Below are 16,377 nucleotides of genomic sequence, written 5' to 3'. Positions count from 1 at the left end.
CAATTGATGAAACACAAATTTTTTATATAATTAAATTTAATTTTGTTGAATAAAAAAACACTCTTTAAAATAATAAATTATTAATTTATCAATTAATTCATGATTCCAACATTATTGATGTATAGAAGTTTTATAGCATGTGTTTATTTGTTTTAAATTATAACATGCTTCATTTCAACTGTAATTCTTGTAATGAAAAATTATTTTGTTTTTTTTATACAAATTTCTTAATTTCTATTACAACCAATAGGTGGTGTCTAGTGAATTCCCGTGCTCCAAGCTAGTATTAAAATGCGTCATTCATCAATATAAAAAAGAAAAAGAAAACATCTGAAGTAGTTTTCTACTTGAATCATATTAAACGGAGTTAACATAAAAACGGAATTTTTTTAAAAAAACTAAATAAATAAAGCAACAATATTTCAAAACTCTGTTCCTCAACTGTAAATACTAGAAGAAGAAGATGGTCACTTGTGTCTTGAATTAATGTAAGCAGCGATAAGAGAGTCGATATTGCCATTTAAAATTGCTCGCAACCGGGGAACTTGGATACCGGATTTCAGATCGTGTACCATCTTGTTCGGTTGAAACACATATCGACGAGTTTCTTGAGTACTCCACACATCAAGAATGGCGCCTTTTTCTATGTTTTTTACGTTGGTTAATCCTTGGTTTCTCAGAAGAACGAGAAGTTTAGCTTTCAAGCGATCAAGGGCCTTGATCTTATTAGCAAATCGACTCCTTTCACCTGTAAAATAAAAGAGAATTATATTTCAGCTGTTTTCCCAGTTGTTATACTGCTCAAGATTTTGCCTTGGAGAATCCAAGACTTTTGATCCTCTTATCTTGATTTTTCAAACCGAGAGATCCATGAATGGGGATCTTGATACATATGGGATGCAAATGGTCCAATGGGAGCAAGAATTTCCAGAAAGATTTGGAAGTGAGCGACATAATATATATTGGATAAGCAAAACTATTATTTTATGAGAAACAGTAAGGTTTTCTGTAAAAAAAAACTGCCAAAAAAGTAGCTTTTACATTAAACTACAAGAAGTAAATAGCAGAGCATGAGCCTATAAAAAAGATACAATAATGTATTCCGAATGGCAGCACTAACCTGTGGATTCAACTTCCAAACCTGTAGGAATATGACGAATGTTAACTGCTGATGAAAGCGCACTTAAATCATCCTTCTTATATGATGAGTACGAAACAAGTACATCTTCATCATCAATAAACATGTCAGGAGATGATTCAAGGAATAGGGGAATCACATCCACAGATGCCAAGGTAGCCTGCTAAGCATTTGCAGGGGAAAAAAGCTATAAGCCCAAGACCAACTGTGACTTAATCGTTCACCATGAACTTCAAGTTGATAATATACCAATTTTGTGAGTGGAACAAGTTGGCATTTATGAAACAGAGAAATACTTTACTAAGTCATTAAATGAAGGTCATAGGATGGAAGTCCAGTATAAAGCTGAACCAGGAGTAAACTGCTGCATGAATTTTGGACAAAATGCATACCTCACCATGAATAGTTTTGTTCTCAGTTTCATGATTTCGGATCATAGAGTGGATGCCTCTTTCCCCTGATAGAAAGCCAAAAGCAAACTTGAATTCCAACTCGATGGTAGCAGACCTGACACCAACTTTATTTGAAGGAAATTTCTCAACTATTCGGGCTATATGGCCCTGCCTTTGAGCCCATTTCGTGTACATTTGTGTTAGCTGTCCTGCCCATATCTGGATAAAGTGAACAATCATTATGAACATATTCGAAGAAAAATGAAATAGATTATCAAAGGAAACCATTTGATGGATCCTCAACAGAATAGCAGTAGCTCCCAAATATATCGATTTAGGATGTGTTCAAAGGTGGATAAAGGCCCAAGAGACTGGAGTAAATATATTGAAAGGAAACACTAAAGGAAAGTCACACAATAAGTGGAGAACCTTACACGATTTGAACAACCCAATAACAAAATTGTCTTTTTTCTTGTAAATACTCGGTTACAATCATGAGATGTTTAATACACACACACACACACAGATATATATATACTGCACAAATACTACTAAAACACCCTCAATACTCCTTGAGGTCGTGCCCCCCTGTTTGACTGTACAAACTCTATCATGGAACCAACCCCACACTTCAATCAAACATTAGACAAAAAGACTCAGGCAAATGCAAGCTATAACTACATTTATTACGGAATCGATGATAGCTACAATACCCATAGCCTGCAAGGTCAGAGGTGTTCTAAAAGTGAGAATAACTAATTAATCGCTCCAAGTGTCAACCTTGCAAGAACAGAAAGAGAATGAAAAATTCAAAATATCCTATCTAAGCAGTTGCAGAGGCATTATCAAACAAAGAAAGTTGGATACATGCAATCACGAGTTAACTTCTAAATAATCAACTTCAAAAACAAATGGAGGTCTCCAATCTATCCTCTTTACTTAGAATCTTTGATCAAGTGTAAAAGAATCAAACAACATGGTCAAACTCCCACAATCTCATGGACATCCATATATTAAGAAAGAAAGAGAAATCTCAAACCTCAGAGTATACATCTCCACATCTAGATTCAACAGTGATGCATGCTCCCTCCTTGTCATATGGCTCTTTGAGAAGCCCAGACATCTCATAATTATCCATAATCTTCTTGACATCTAACGAAGCTCTGTATGCTTGCCTGAAAAGTTCATAACTTATAGAATCCATCTCTGCTAGCTCTGTTATAAGTTTAGCTTCCTCAGCCTACATCATACAGCCGACAAGTGAAACCAATGACCTTCAGTTCTAAATATTAACTGAAGGTCTTGTAGAAAAACAAGCCAAAAGTACGTACACGAAGTCGACAGCCATAAAACTTCGAAGATAGGGTCGTGCAAGTCTTTAAAAAGAGTTTTTTTCCCCATAAAAATGCTTTCAAATATAATAATGATTTTTGGCTGGCTTTTGCAACTTCTAAGAGGACTAAAAAATCTGATGTCAAAAAATAAAAAAGGTAACTTTTCGTGTCAGGCTCAATTTTCTTTTGAAAAAGTACTTTTGAAGTACCATACCCAAACAGAGAATTCATTTTGGGTTTGTTTTAAAAAAATTAAGCTAAGAACTTTGCTTCCAAACTCACAAGAGAAGTCTTTATTATTCCATGAATTAGTGAGCTGTTTATAATTTATAGAAGGATTTTATTTTCATTTACCTTATATTTAATGTCCCTGAGTGCATCAACCACCTTGACACTATCAGCCAGTTTGATCAGAATCTCATTTGACTTACCAATGTCATCCCACAAATCATAGTCACGAACAACTTCTTCCTGATTAACACATTTTGCTTCTTCAACTTCCAAGGCTGTGGGTGCTAACATCTCCGCACGGAGGACTGAATCTTCTATTCTCTTCCTCAAAGAAAACATACCTTCTTGAAACAAAACCAACATTGTTAATTTTCTTATATAATAGGTGATAATCAACAAAGTTATGAGTTGGAGTGAATCAAGGATAGCTAATGTTGATATTTTTGTTTGTTTGCATATTTATATGTCCATGTATTTCAGAGGATTAGAAAATCATAAGAACCTTACACTTAAATTTTTTTTTTATCCTCAGCAGAAATGAGAGAAACCGCCATCATTAACTTTCCAATTTGAATTTAAGTGTGCCAATAACAAATGATTTATCGTCTCCTGAGATTTCAATAGTGCTGTGAGATTGTTTCCTCAGCCATCCTTAAACCACTTTCTTTAACATGTTTTTTACTAGGACTTTGAAAACTGAATATATGGAACCCCGAGATCCAATCAGCAGACTAAAAATATGGATATTTCAGACGAGTGACCATTGGCCTTGTTCTAGGAGATTGTTTATCTTCAACGATGAGAGATGAGGATCAGTTAGGTAACTATAAAAGCTAGCGATATGAAAAACAAATCATGTCAATTCTTGATTTCTTTAAGGAATCCATTACCGAAACAATTTAAATCTGAATTTTACCCACTGAAATCTGAATAGGAATCACAAGTATTCGAAATCATAGTTTACTAGCAACAAATCATGCACATATAGTAGACTTAATCCAAGTAATACAATAAAATCATATCTCAAATATAATTCATCTCCATGGAAGCCAAATCCTAACTCATGATCTCCCATATCCAGGACTGGACACATTATAGATTAGCAGTTAAAATTATTTCAAAAATGTAACTTCGTCACATATTCCGTGCTCCTGATTTCTGGGATATGAATTATTTTCCTCGTAAGAATTCTCATATCGAAACTCGTTGAGCACTAACCAACACTCAAATGAAGAATGCAATTATATTGTTCGTCGAAAAGACTGCACTAAAACAAGTTTCTCTTCCTGCAATTGCAGACTCGAGCTGTCACAGAAAGAAACACGACACACATTTGAATGACAATTTAAAGAAAAAGACCGAACTGAGTTCTTTGAAAAACTTGCTCTTGCCGTCATCGAACGATTCTTGAGAAGCCCGCAAAGCACTGGAGCTGAAATTCGGTGAAGTGTGAATTTTGGGATAATTTGAGGAACTCCGAGAGTTCCTGAGCTGAATATCATTCAGTAATCCAGCAGACATCCGAGTGTACAAAGATTCAGCCGCCATTTCATCAAGTAAATGGGTTTTTGTCAATGAGAAGCTTGGCGGCCGGGATGAACCTTGAAATTAGGAGCAAAGAAGTTGAAACCTGTGAGTGGCGCCAGGCCCCGGCACGTCCCTCTATTCTTTACCGTACGATCTTTTTTAAGGTGGAGAAGAGGTTGGTATTTCGGATAAAAGAGTGAAAAAAGATTTTTAAGAACTATTTTTCCATTTTAAGAAATATATTTATATATGTTGTGTATTATTCACTACTTCATCCCAACACCATCGAGTATAACCTTGTCTGTTTTAGTTCTATATTTAGATATGATCCTCTGGAGTTGACAAATACATCATGGCTCCATATTTTAAATGAAAATAACATTATTCTTTTCTTTTTTAATAAATAAATATTTTTTAAAAGTTTAATGTCAGTGTATAATCTACATTCATATCACATTATAAGTTTGCCATTTACAAACAAATATGTTCAACTAAACTCCAATTCCGAGGTATTTCCAGATTTTGAGAGAATTGGCAGAGATAAAAGCAAGAGAATTGGACACGAGAGATTTGGGCAAATGATCCATACGATCTAGTATCTACCAGGAATGAATAACTCGTAACGTTGCCAAAATTGCCAAAAGGGACCCATAATCTGACATCTGGCTATGCTACAGTCAACATATATTGCTCATTGCTTATATCTCAATCGCCGTAAATGGGCTACATCTACAACTGTTTTTCAGATGGATAAAAAATGACGTGGTCTTTATGATTAGTGGATTAACGCAAACGGCAATATGCAAAAGCTAAGGTCGTAACCTCAAAAAAAGCACCGTCGACTGGTTTAAGGTAAGCAAACGAGGAGTAAAATACAAAGCAAGAAACGTTTTAACTAAATGACCTCTTTTTCATATCATTTCTTTCAAGACTACGAACATCGTGTACATATTTCAACACTTCGTTGGGGAAAAACTAAAACAAGGGACGTCAGAACATTAACAAGACTTAAATACAAAGAGTTGCAACCTCGCTTTTTATACTGAAAGTTACATGAAACAAAGATGGCTTCTGTTAAGCAAGCTGCAAAGTACTACAACCTAAACACTTTAACGAGGCTGCTGAATGGATCGAGGGCTGTATTTCGGGCTAACATGCTTGGCTGGTTTTTCCCAGTACTTCATTGGCTCCCTCGGGGACCTGAGGCCTCTCTCTTTGGGCACGCCGATGCTCTTCACAAGTGCCTCCGAATTTGAAATGGAACCTAATAATCCATTCACAAACAATAAGATGGATGTCTTAAATTTTGACGAGCGTAAGCAAAACTTTTACTTTTTGTAAACATAAAAATCATTCTCCTTTAGCTAGTATGTATATCCCCGAATTCTATCATAAACTAAAAAAAAGGACAAAGAGGAGAAAAACAAACCCCTCAACCTAATGACATGAATTCTTCAAAAACAGTTTCTCATCCAAAGCACTCAAGGTCGCACAAAAACAATGTTTCAGCATATATGACAAGTGTTAGCATACCATCCTAACCTTTTGTTTTAAATTTAAATATTTAATAAGATCAAACTTAAATCAACCTGCGAAGCAGGATTAGACAATAAATTTACCAAAATAAGAACTTCTTTAAAAATTGAAAATGCCACAAAAAATTTCAATAAGTCCGCAGCTGTGCATAATGGGAAAATTACAACTTTAGTCCAAATATCAATTAAACCAGACAAACATGGTACATGAAAAGATCAAGTGCTGATAAAGACCATACAATGTTTCATAAGTTGTGGTCATTCAAGGGAAAAGTAGTATACCATTTTCAGACACCCCCTTAATCGCCTTGTTCCCATGACCAGACTCGGCAAATTGGAGAAATTCCTCAAATTGCGCTTCCATGTTTAATATATCTTCATCCACACCCAGGTCAATGGAATCGGGCAACAATTCAATGACATCATCCCCAACGAAACCATCATTCTCAGCGAAAACATCTTCTCCTTGGTGTTGACCGATCCAGTAGTCATGGAACCACGTCGATGTCTTTACAAGGTTCCACCACTCTGGTGAGAAATCCTCCACTTGCCGCACAGCGGCTGGGATGAAAGGCTGCGCATTTGGATTGAGTGTTGACCTTCTTCCAGATACTAAAGCCATGCTCGCTAATAAGATAAAACCAAAAATATTAATGCTTTTAGTATAGTAAAACTGATAATTAACGCTTGAAATTTAAAAGTTCGGTGACAAAACTTTCATACGAATAAAAGTTCACCATCGTAGATAAAACAGAAATGGCGCAACCAATTTGTGCAAGTAAAACCTAAGCCTTAAATCCCAAGAGGCAAACAAAGATAACGCATGTTTCTTTTTCTAGCGGCCCGAACAAAGCGAGATCAAGTGTAAAAGATAGATGGATAAGAAATCTGCAGAAAATTAAACCATCTCTTCCTCATGACCGAGACCAGATTCCAGAATTAATTTTGAAGAATTTCGTTCAAATTAGTTAGATTCGGAAAGACCGACGACAGAAATTCTGGATCTTAACTGCTGTTTTGAAATTTCACTTCATACAAGTCAACAAAGAAAATCAAGCATCCAAATATCATAAAACCTACGGATCAAAGCCCAATTTCGATATTCCGATAACAATTTACGTCAGGATCAGCGAAAAGTGACCTAATTCAAATCAAAACCACTCGTTTCAAACAAGAAATCTTCAGATCTATCCAAAAAAAGTCGAAATCAACAAATCAAAATCCATAACTCAAATAATTCGATAAATCAATCGATCAAACTTTGAAATATGTTATCGGAAATTTGGAGAGACTCGGTCTTCCAGACGTACCCTTGGTAAAATATCAAATATGACGAGGAGTTATGCAGTACACGTAAGGAATAATGACTCGTTCCGAGTAAAAGTTGGAGGCTATTTATAGGCCAAATGAATCCGAGCCTGTGATATCGGCTTTCAGAATCTAAGGCTGGGAAAATGACCGAACCTGCACCATGATTGACCTACCAAAAGTCAGAATTTTAGGCTCCGGTGACAGGGGGATGTGGTTTAAACTGGCTGTGGTTTAAACTTTAAATTGTATTGTTAGTTAATATTTAAATGAGATGAAAATATAATTATAAAAAATAATAAAAGAATATATTGTAATATTAATATATGAATTAAAAAAATTTATAGAAAAAAGAAAGGTAAAAAAATCAAAATAGCAATTGAACCTACAACTTGATGTTTAAGAAATAAATTATCCGATATAATAATTATTAAAACAGGACCATAACACCAAAATTTAGTTACTCACAAAATCTTAAATTTAATAATATAATATAGATATTTAAAAAAGTTACGACGACATTATGTCCCCACTCTCCCATAACATTATATAGTGCAATTATTAATTAATTAAAGACAGAAAGCTACTGATTTCTACATATTATATATACATATATGGAGTATTTTGTATTTGCTCGTAGGGGTTGGCGTTGGGTCGGGTTTCACGAGTTCGGGTCGGATACCCGAAATTTTCTACATATTATATATCCATCTTGTAAGTACAACAAGGCTTAACAATTTTTTTGTATCTCTTTTCAATCTCAACACATTCACAAAATCATTTATACCTTGCTAGCGAGTTTCGGACATACCTCACTGCTCCTCTAATTCGAGAGATAACTAAATGTTTGTCTTTCCTTTTCAAACCATACTGCACGATAAGGTTGACAATATGTGCAATACATTGCATGTATAAATATTTCCCCCCTCAGATATTTGTTTTCCAATGGTCAAACTTTTTTGCAAATATGCTATTGCACCATCATTTGATGAGGTATTGTCAACTGTGATGGTAAATATTTTATCAATTCTCCAATCAAGTAAACATTTTTCAACTGTTTTACCCACATCATCACTCTTATGTCCAGAAATCGGACAAAAATTCAAAATTATCTCTTGCGATGTCCATTCATCATCAATGAAATGAGCAGTTAGACACATAACACATATAATTCACTTTTTGTATTAATGTCCATGTGTTTGTAGTTATACAAATTCTTGGACCATGTTGCTTCATAAAAGACATCAACTACACTTTTTCATTCATGTACAAATTACAAACATCATTGGTTGTTGTCCTTTGAGATGGAATGCTAAACATTGGACATGCAATTGACATGAAGTATCTAAAATCTTTGTTCTCGGCTGTTTTGAAAGGAAGTTCATTGGCAATTAACCAATAAGTTAGTAACTCTCTTAATTTGTTCTGATCAAATTTATAAGTACCAATTTGAACTTCTTTCTGATCATCTTTTGATTATTGAAAAGAAATCCGAGCTTGATTAGTTGCAACTTCATGAGGTTTTTTTTACAAGAAGCGAAGTGATTCTGTAAAGGCTGAATCCCATGTATTTTTTTTTATCTGACTTAATCTCTCTACAACAATATTTGCACCTAATTTTTTTATCCTTGTCACTTTCACAATAGAATTTTTCAAATTATATCCAATATTGTGATATAGAGGTAATAACTTTCCTAGCTCTCTTTTTAGACTCAGATTTGACTTCATCTTTATCATCATCATGATCTAAATCTTCTACAAAATCAACATCATTATTCTTGTTCTCATCAGCATTACCAACTTCTTACATTCGATGATTTATTACACTCTCCATTTACACAATAAATTTATGAAATCCAAAATATTCAATAAGGTAGGCATAAATTTCAGAAATCCAAACGCTCTAATAGAAATCCAATTATCTTTCAGAAATCCAAATTATTCAATAAGCACAAAGGGGGGCATGAATTATGGCAATGAAAAAATCGACCTTCAACCGAGAATTACCTTGTGCTTGCATAGTGAGAGAAGACAACTGAATTCTATAGAATTAGGGATTTAGTGCTTGCAACTCAAGCTTGTAGAATTAGCGAGAGCCGAATGTCGAGGCCTGAGAGTTCTTGTGCTTTGTAGCCTGTAGACGAGAAGAGGCGCATAACCGCAAAGTGAGGGAAGACAATAGAACTAGGGAATTAGTTTTTATTCCCTAATTTAATTCTACCCGATCATAATTTTGTGATAAATATCCGAACCGATTGGGTAATAACAGATCAGGTTAGGTCGGGTGCCCGATACTCGAGCACAAACGCCCAACCCTAAAACCCGAAAAATCGAAAAAACCGACCGAACCGAATAATTCAGTTTAAATGTTTTGGTTTTATCATTTTTTCGGTCGGTTATGGTTTTAAAATTTATGAAATTCGGTTTTTCGGTTCAGTTTTCGGTTTTAATCCCCCAAAAAATCGAATAATCGAACCGGTCATATTATTGTTAAGTATAGGATTTTTATGTATAATAGGTCATATTATTGTTAAGTATAAGACTTTTTATGTATAATTGGCAGATTAAGATTTAGGAACTTAGTATCATTAACCCTTAATTTTCAATCCGATTGTTTTTTCTTCTTTTTCACCACTCACCAGATGACGTTTTCTTTTCTTTTTCTATATATATTTCTTTAATGGGCTTTCGAGACTGGACTTTCGAGACTGGACTTTCAGATCTCAAGTTCTCTTCAATGGCAAGATTGATCTACAAGCTTCCCTTGAGCACTCCTTGCTCAAAATCTAGCCCACCACCAACAAAGAAGATCCACCTTACACTTACACTAGAAAATGGAAGGAATTTTTCTTTGAGAAGGAAATTTTTCTTTATTAATTGAAGAACAAAATTGAGGGGAAAATCGATATGAGTTGGGGAGGAGAGAAGGATGGCTTTTCTTGGTGCTAAAAAAGTTAAAGTGAGCATGTGCATGTCATGCCTTGGATATTGAAGCTCACCTCCCTCCTTGCATGCTTTCTACTTGAGCTTGTAACATTACAAGGCCCATGAACTTTTGATTTAAATGTCTCAAACACATTGAGATCATTTAAATTTTACTTGATTTTACTCAAGCCCACTAGTTTAATAATCATCTCTAATTGGGCTCTACAAGTCCCAATGTTATTTAATTAATTCAACACTTGAATTAATTTAATTATTTGGACACTACTAGGTCTACTAGTGTTTAATTAACTCAACACTTGAATGAATTTAATTTAGTCCATAATAATGTTTATGAAAATCTCAATTTTCAAATACATTATTTATTTGGTCAACTTTTAATTTAGGAACACTTCCTCAAATTAAAAGTCATATTCCAATTATAGAAGTCATACTTCTAATTTTCATTGCGCTTTTAACCTCCTTTATAAGTCGTTCAACACATTGAACTATTTTTAACTTCTCAACGGGATCTAGAAAGTTAGCACTTGTGTAGCCCTCAATGGTTCATTGATACAACTAGCCGTCGTGGGTTTACATCTCCATGTGATTCGGGACTTGACATGTCCCTATATGAGCATACTCCAATTGCTCCATTCTTACTTATCAACTCCTTGATAATAAGAACGTCAGAACTCAAGTCTGATAGTACTCAACCAATCATGTTAAACGCCTAGCAGCATCGCTTACATGATTCTCTAGGTATCAAATGATAGTGCCTGCAAGAACAATTCAATTATGGTTAGCGTACAGTACGGTCCTTTCAACTCATATATCCCGACCGATTTGACAACTATTGGTATATCGAGAGCTGTCAAAGAATCGATAGTATGTGTCATCTCGTAGTTGAATCGATGGTGTAATCTATGAAACTCCTTTCATAATTACTACCATACTCTAATCAGAGATTTCATACTACATATACATGATATCACATAGGATATCCATACCCAAATGTAAGCGGTGAATCCCCGACTACAATGCATCGACTCCTATATGTTTCGACTGAATGCACGAATAAATTGGAAACATGGAGAATATGATTATCCTAATTTTCCATGTTTATTTGGTGGTGTTTCTGGAGATGGAATGCATATTCCTTGAGTATTTTTTTACAGAGGAAATGACACAAAATGTAAGTGAAAGCTACAGAAGATGGATGCATTCACAAGAATAGAATGCGTTATTTGATACTGAAGAATATATGATATTTGATTTTCCATATCCATACGATCATGTTTCAAAAGAAGTAACACATGTTTCAAGTGAAGGAATAGAGCAAGGATTTGGAAAACAAGAAGGATCGTGTGGACGGTTCTTTCATAACATGGTGAAATATCAAAAAAAGCACCCAAAGAAATTTAGAGGAACACTCAGCTCCTAATGTTACTTCGGACTTGAATTATGAGGAAGAAAAATTGAATTTTATGATGTCAATTTTCATAAGACATTTAGAAAAAGCCATGATTTGTATGACAGAAAATGTGAGCAAGATCATACCGACTACAGAGAGGGGTTTGAAGAAGTTATAGAATATCTGTAGAATTCTGGTCGAGGGGAGGAAGGCCAGAATAGTGACCACAAAGAAAATGCGGAGTTTGGAGAATCATCAGGAAATTTTCATCACCATTTTTTTGATGCATTGTCAGGTCACTCAAATGTGGAGGACGATATCCAAAATCCAGATTGGGTTCATATAAAAGAAGATTTTGCCCAGAAAGATGGTCTAATGAGTAAAGATAAAGAGTTTTATTTTTCCAAGAATTTACTGAGTAATGTGGACAGCTCGAGGGTAAAATAGGGGACACAAAATGTTTATTAATCAAGGAAACAAAGAAAAATTGAAGAATAATGTGATGAAAAAGCATTTTATTCCTATAGAAGTGATAGTTGATGTTAAATACTCGTGCCTAAAGGTAAAGAAAAATAATCGTCTCCAGGAAGTCATAAAGAATTGTTGTGTACCTCGTAATATGATTTTTGAAGCCAAAGACAGAAATGATGAATGTTTCAAGATGGAAGATCATCATTATTGTAGGGGGATGACACTTGACAGTTGGAGCAATACAAGATATAATGAGAGATCCATGTCCAAAAAACCGAGAATCAGTACCTTGGAGGAAGTTCGTTTTCTAAGGAAATGAATGATGGAAGAAGAACAGATCAACATACATTCGAGAGGGTGCCTTGAAAAACACCATCCTCGGTTAACCATCCAAACGATTGGAGTAACATGAAGAAAATGTATTGGATTCTCAAATAAATGATATTTGAGATAAAAGACTCATGTTCAAAGAGGGAAATGAAAAATTCCCTCAATAAATCCATAAAATAGTGTTTGGTGCTCAGAGATAAGATGTTTGAAATGAATAATTACATAAGAAGTTCAAGCAGAGAGAATCGTCATTTAGTTAGGAGAGAATGCCTTTGAAAGATGGGAGAATATGAGGGACATTTCGAGATCCATGGCCAAAAGACCTAGGAATCAAGAATACCATCGGATCATCAATCATAAAACCAAGGATCCTAGAATATTCTGGAGGATCAAATCTTGGAAGCCGTGGATTATTAATTATGGTGGAGGATTATTCGCCTAAAATATTAGAAATCAACAATACATCGAATCATCATTCTTCAAAGGTCAAGGGAATCAACTTATATCGAAGACTGAAGCTAAACATGAAAGATCTTCATGATATAAGTTGGCAGATCAGAAGTATCCTCGAGTCAATACTCAAGGGAACCAATCCTCCTAATCAAATTATCAATTCTAGGAGCATGTAATTTTTACTTCATCATGAATCCATGAAAAAAAGAGTCGAGGGTGGTAAACTTCCATAAATGGTGGAGAGATGAGAATGAGAAACTGATACTTGAGGGAAAGGTTCACGAATCAGAGTACACTTTACACAAGCAGGAATGAAGTTGCAATCGAAAGATCTGTAGGTGGTTTGTACTCGGGTGAAAGATCGGAGTTGCCAATGTGTTTAAGCTTATTGTATTCTTGGGGGAGTGTTTTTCGGTCAAGTTAATGGTAAAATGGAGTCAGGTTGTTGTACACCTTAAAACATTGGTGAATGTTGTTAAAAATGTGTTGTCTAACTGTTGGTTGGGTCAGAAAAATTAAGTGGTTTGTGAGAAGTTAGTTGATTGACATGTTTGTATATTATGTCGAAAAAAAACAGACTTGCTAGCCATTTTTTAGTTTTTAAGAAAATTTGGACAGAATTTTCCCTATAAATGTTACATGTTAAAAATACAAGTACATGTAAACAAATCCCAAGAAGTATGTATCATGTTAACAATATGTTTCCTAGAACAAATTTTCGCATTCAAGCCAATTTCTCGAGTCTACAAATCAGAAAAATATTGGCCAAATCGTGAAACAAATGCAAAAAAAAAATACAACTAATATCCATAGTCTACGTGTTTTTTTTCCTCTCGATGTGTATGACACTCCATACGTATTTGCTCAGCCTATTGCAAACATATTCATCCAAACTTAGTAATTTTCTTTTGGATTGGCCAGTGGTACTCACATGAAGCAAGATTTTTCATCTCCATTGGTATTTAAGATAGCATCGGCCTTTGAGGTTCTCAAATCCTCAAATTTCTCCAACTATGTTTCATGCAAAATGAATGAGAACTTGGTGAAAAATAATTGGAGTAATGATCAACAAAGATATGAATGATCAAACGACAACACAACATACAAAGTCAAATAAGTGCATTCACTTAGAAGAATGTGATGTGAAGAAGTTACCAAGGACACAAGCAAAACAGACCATCCAAAGAATTTTTATGGGCCTAAAATAGATTGTGGTGTATAAATAACCTTGAGGTAAGAAATGTTTCTGTTGGAACATTAATTTTCGCAATCTTGATTTTGATGTTAAAAAAACTTGTTATTTTGTTTCTAATGATTTTATCTAAGTGCGTAGAAACTGAAACTAATCAGGATTCGAACTGATCAGTTATCGAGCCAAAACCGAAGCTATCGAGACGCAAACTGATCGCCCAAACTGAACCAGTTCAACTGAAATATCAAAAGACTAGTTAAACTGATTGTCCAGCTGATAGGCAGTTCAGCAGAAGACCTTTAGAAGCCTGGCAAGATGATGAAGAGCTCAACTGATGAAGAGTCCAACAGACCAGTTCAACTAAGCAGCAAAATTTGTGCAGCTGACGAGCCAACTGATTTCAACAAACCAGTTCAAGATCAGTTCAACTGACCAGTTCAGAACATCAGTTAGGAATCAATCAGTTTGCAGAATACGACAAGCTTATTCAATGGAATCTAGCTATGTGCACTGAGGAAAAGCTTTTTTCCAGTCAAAGGATAATAATAAACATTGCGGTAGTGTTTAAAGCCAAAACGTTCCAGAATGACTGTCAGAAAGTATAGACATATTTCGAGGAACAGATTCAAAATGCGACGGACACAATAATTGAGTCTCATTGTACGATCAAACTTCACGCCTATAAAGAGAATATGAGATCAGTGAAGACTAACAAACCATAAGAGTGTGTGAAGAAGAAAAGTACGCTAAAAGTCTTATCAGCTTACAAGAAGCAATCAGCCCAGTTGTTAGAGAACACTTCAACATGTTATCAGCCTAGTATAGAAGCTCTTTTCCCTCAGTGTGTGAGAACACCTTCCTGCTGTATTCATTATTCAGTTCTCACACACTCACAAAATATCACTCACATATATCAGAGAGTAGAGCTTAAAAGATCATTTGAGTGAGTCTTGCACAAAGACGTAAAACTTGTGTATGTAGTCTTTGACACACAGACGTTAAACAAGTGTTGGCTGGAAGGTGATGCCTTCAGTCTAGGCTAGGAGTTCAGATTAGCCAGTAGTGTAAGTCCTCAGCTAAGTGGGTTTGTACAATGTGTTGTATAAATCAAAGTCTTTTAGTGTATCCTACCCGATGAGGTAGAAGGGGTGACGTAGGAGTAGTTGAAATCTCCAAACATCCATAAACATTTCTTGTGTACTTAACTATTTAACTATAGTTTTCAAACTGATTTGATCAGTTCGAACTATTATCAGTTCAGTTCTCACCATAATTGAACGGATATATGCAAAGAAATGATCCTCCTTATATCAGTTAATCAGTTTACACAAGTTAAAAGCTTTAAAACTGATTAGATTTCTTAACGAATGATTATTTCGAGTATTTTCTGCTTGGTTTAAAACCAAACTCGATCTAATTAATCGGTGTTTACATTATTAGAACATGAGCTATTACAGCTCATTGAGAATATTGTGTTTGAAGTACTCTCAAAAGTGCTCGAATCGATCCATCAGTTTCAAGCATTTGAAGTTATTACTAAAGCAAATTTTGCAAATGATTTGGTGTAATGGATGTAAGTATGGACACGAGCAAGTGAAAAACATGAGGACGATGCATGATTAAACATCAAGAAATGTCCAATGATTGTTAAACCAACATGAATGAGAATACATGGAAAACTTCCAATTGTTATTCCTCCAGGTCTATTCCAGATTATCAACAAGAAGTGGAGGCAGTGGCTGAATCAGAAGACTTTAGTATCTTAGGTGTTGTCGGTATCTAAGATGTAAGTTCGGAGATAGGGAGCTTGATAAGCATATAATAGAAGAGAAATCATGATTGCAAGCTGAAGCTAAGGTTGCATAATTGGCTCAAAGACAAGTTGAAGTAGAAACTACTGCAGACGCTAGAAAAAAAACATGAGAGGAAAGTTGCATATCAGTCTCTGCGGAAGATTAAACATATTGTTTAAATCAATGAGAATAGTCGGTTCATGGAAGATCTCGAGTCAAGCCGAAACTCAAACAATTGGAATATGATGAGCTATACGAACAGAATGTTGGACAACACAACTTCAAGTTTCAAATCTATTGACTAAAAAAATCTGAGGTAAGTCATAAATTTGGACAC

At 34.9% G+C, this 16,377-nt stretch overlaps 2 protein-coding genes across 6 annotated transcripts; both read right to left on the bottom strand.

The window, feature by feature from the left end:
- Positions 1–319: 319 nt before the first annotated feature.
- Positions 320–4,830, bottom strand: LOC140839514 (peptide chain release factor PrfB3, chloroplastic). 5 transcript variants are annotated; one of them, XM_073206263.1, is made up of 6 exons: positions 4,460–4,830; positions 3,219–3,439; positions 2,570–2,770; positions 1,531–1,749; positions 1,121–1,301; positions 320–748 (listed from the first exon to the last, which is right to left on the bottom strand). In XM_073206263.1, exons 1-6 carry the CDS (start codon positions 4,641–4,643, stop codon positions 468–470), a joined length of 1,287 nt encoding a protein of 428 aa, XP_073062364.1. In that variant the 5' UTR covers positions 4,644–4,830; the 3' UTR covers positions 320–467. The 5 variants fall into 5 exon arrangements, with proteins under 5 accessions (XP_073062364.1, XP_073062368.1, XP_073062366.1 ...); XM_073206267.1 differs by having other exon boundaries at positions 3,219–3,436; positions 4,487–4,830; XM_073206265.1 differs by having other exon boundaries at positions 1,121–1,298; positions 4,460–4,829.
- A 681-nt stretch (positions 4,831–5,511) lies between these two features.
- LOC140839513 (protein EARLY RESPONSIVE TO DEHYDRATION 15) lies at positions 5,512–7,656 on the bottom strand. Its single transcript, XM_073206262.1, has 3 exons — positions 7,468–7,656; positions 6,440–6,784; positions 5,512–5,886 (listed from the first exon to the last, which is right to left on the bottom strand). The coding sequence occupies exons 2-3, from the start codon at positions 6,777–6,779 to the stop codon at positions 5,732–5,734; spliced, it is 495 nt and encodes a 164-aa protein (XP_073062363.1). The 5' UTR covers positions 6,780–6,784; positions 7,468–7,656; the 3' UTR covers positions 5,512–5,731.
- Between the last annotated feature and the right edge of the window lie 8,721 nt (positions 7,657–16,377).

The sequence above is a fragment of the Primulina eburnea genome, chromosome 8, assembly GCF_022965805.1.
Source record: "Primulina eburnea isolate SZY01 chromosome 8, ASM2296580v1, whole genome shotgun sequence".
NCBI classification, from domain to species: domain Eukaryota; kingdom Viridiplantae; phylum Streptophyta; class Magnoliopsida; order Lamiales; family Gesneriaceae; genus Primulina; species Primulina eburnea.
This window is presented reverse-complemented; position numbering and strand designations above follow the sequence as displayed.

Excerpts from the sequence above, each read along its gene's own strand:
- LOC140839514 (XM_073206263.1), bottom strand. The coding sequence starts at position 4,643 with ATGGCGGCTGAATCTTTGTACACTCGGATGTCTGCTGGATTACTGAAT. Across the intron at positions 3,440-4,459 it reads CAAGTTTTTCAAAGAACTCA|AAGGTATGTTTTCTTTGAGG; the intron begins GTTCGGTCTTTT and ends TTTTGTTTCAAG. Across the intron at positions 1,750-2,569 it reads GTGGAGATGTATACTCTGAG|ATATGGGCAGGACAGCTAAC; the intron begins GTTTGAGATTTC and ends CACTTTATCCAG.
- LOC140839513 (XM_073206262.1), bottom strand. The coding sequence starts at position 6,779 with ATGGCTTTAGTATCTGGAAGAAGGTCAACACTCAATCCAAATGCGCAG. Across the intron at positions 5,887-6,439 it reads TAAGGGGGTGTCTGAAAATG|GTTCCATTTCAAATTCGGAG; the intron begins GTATACTACTTT and ends ATGGATTATTAG.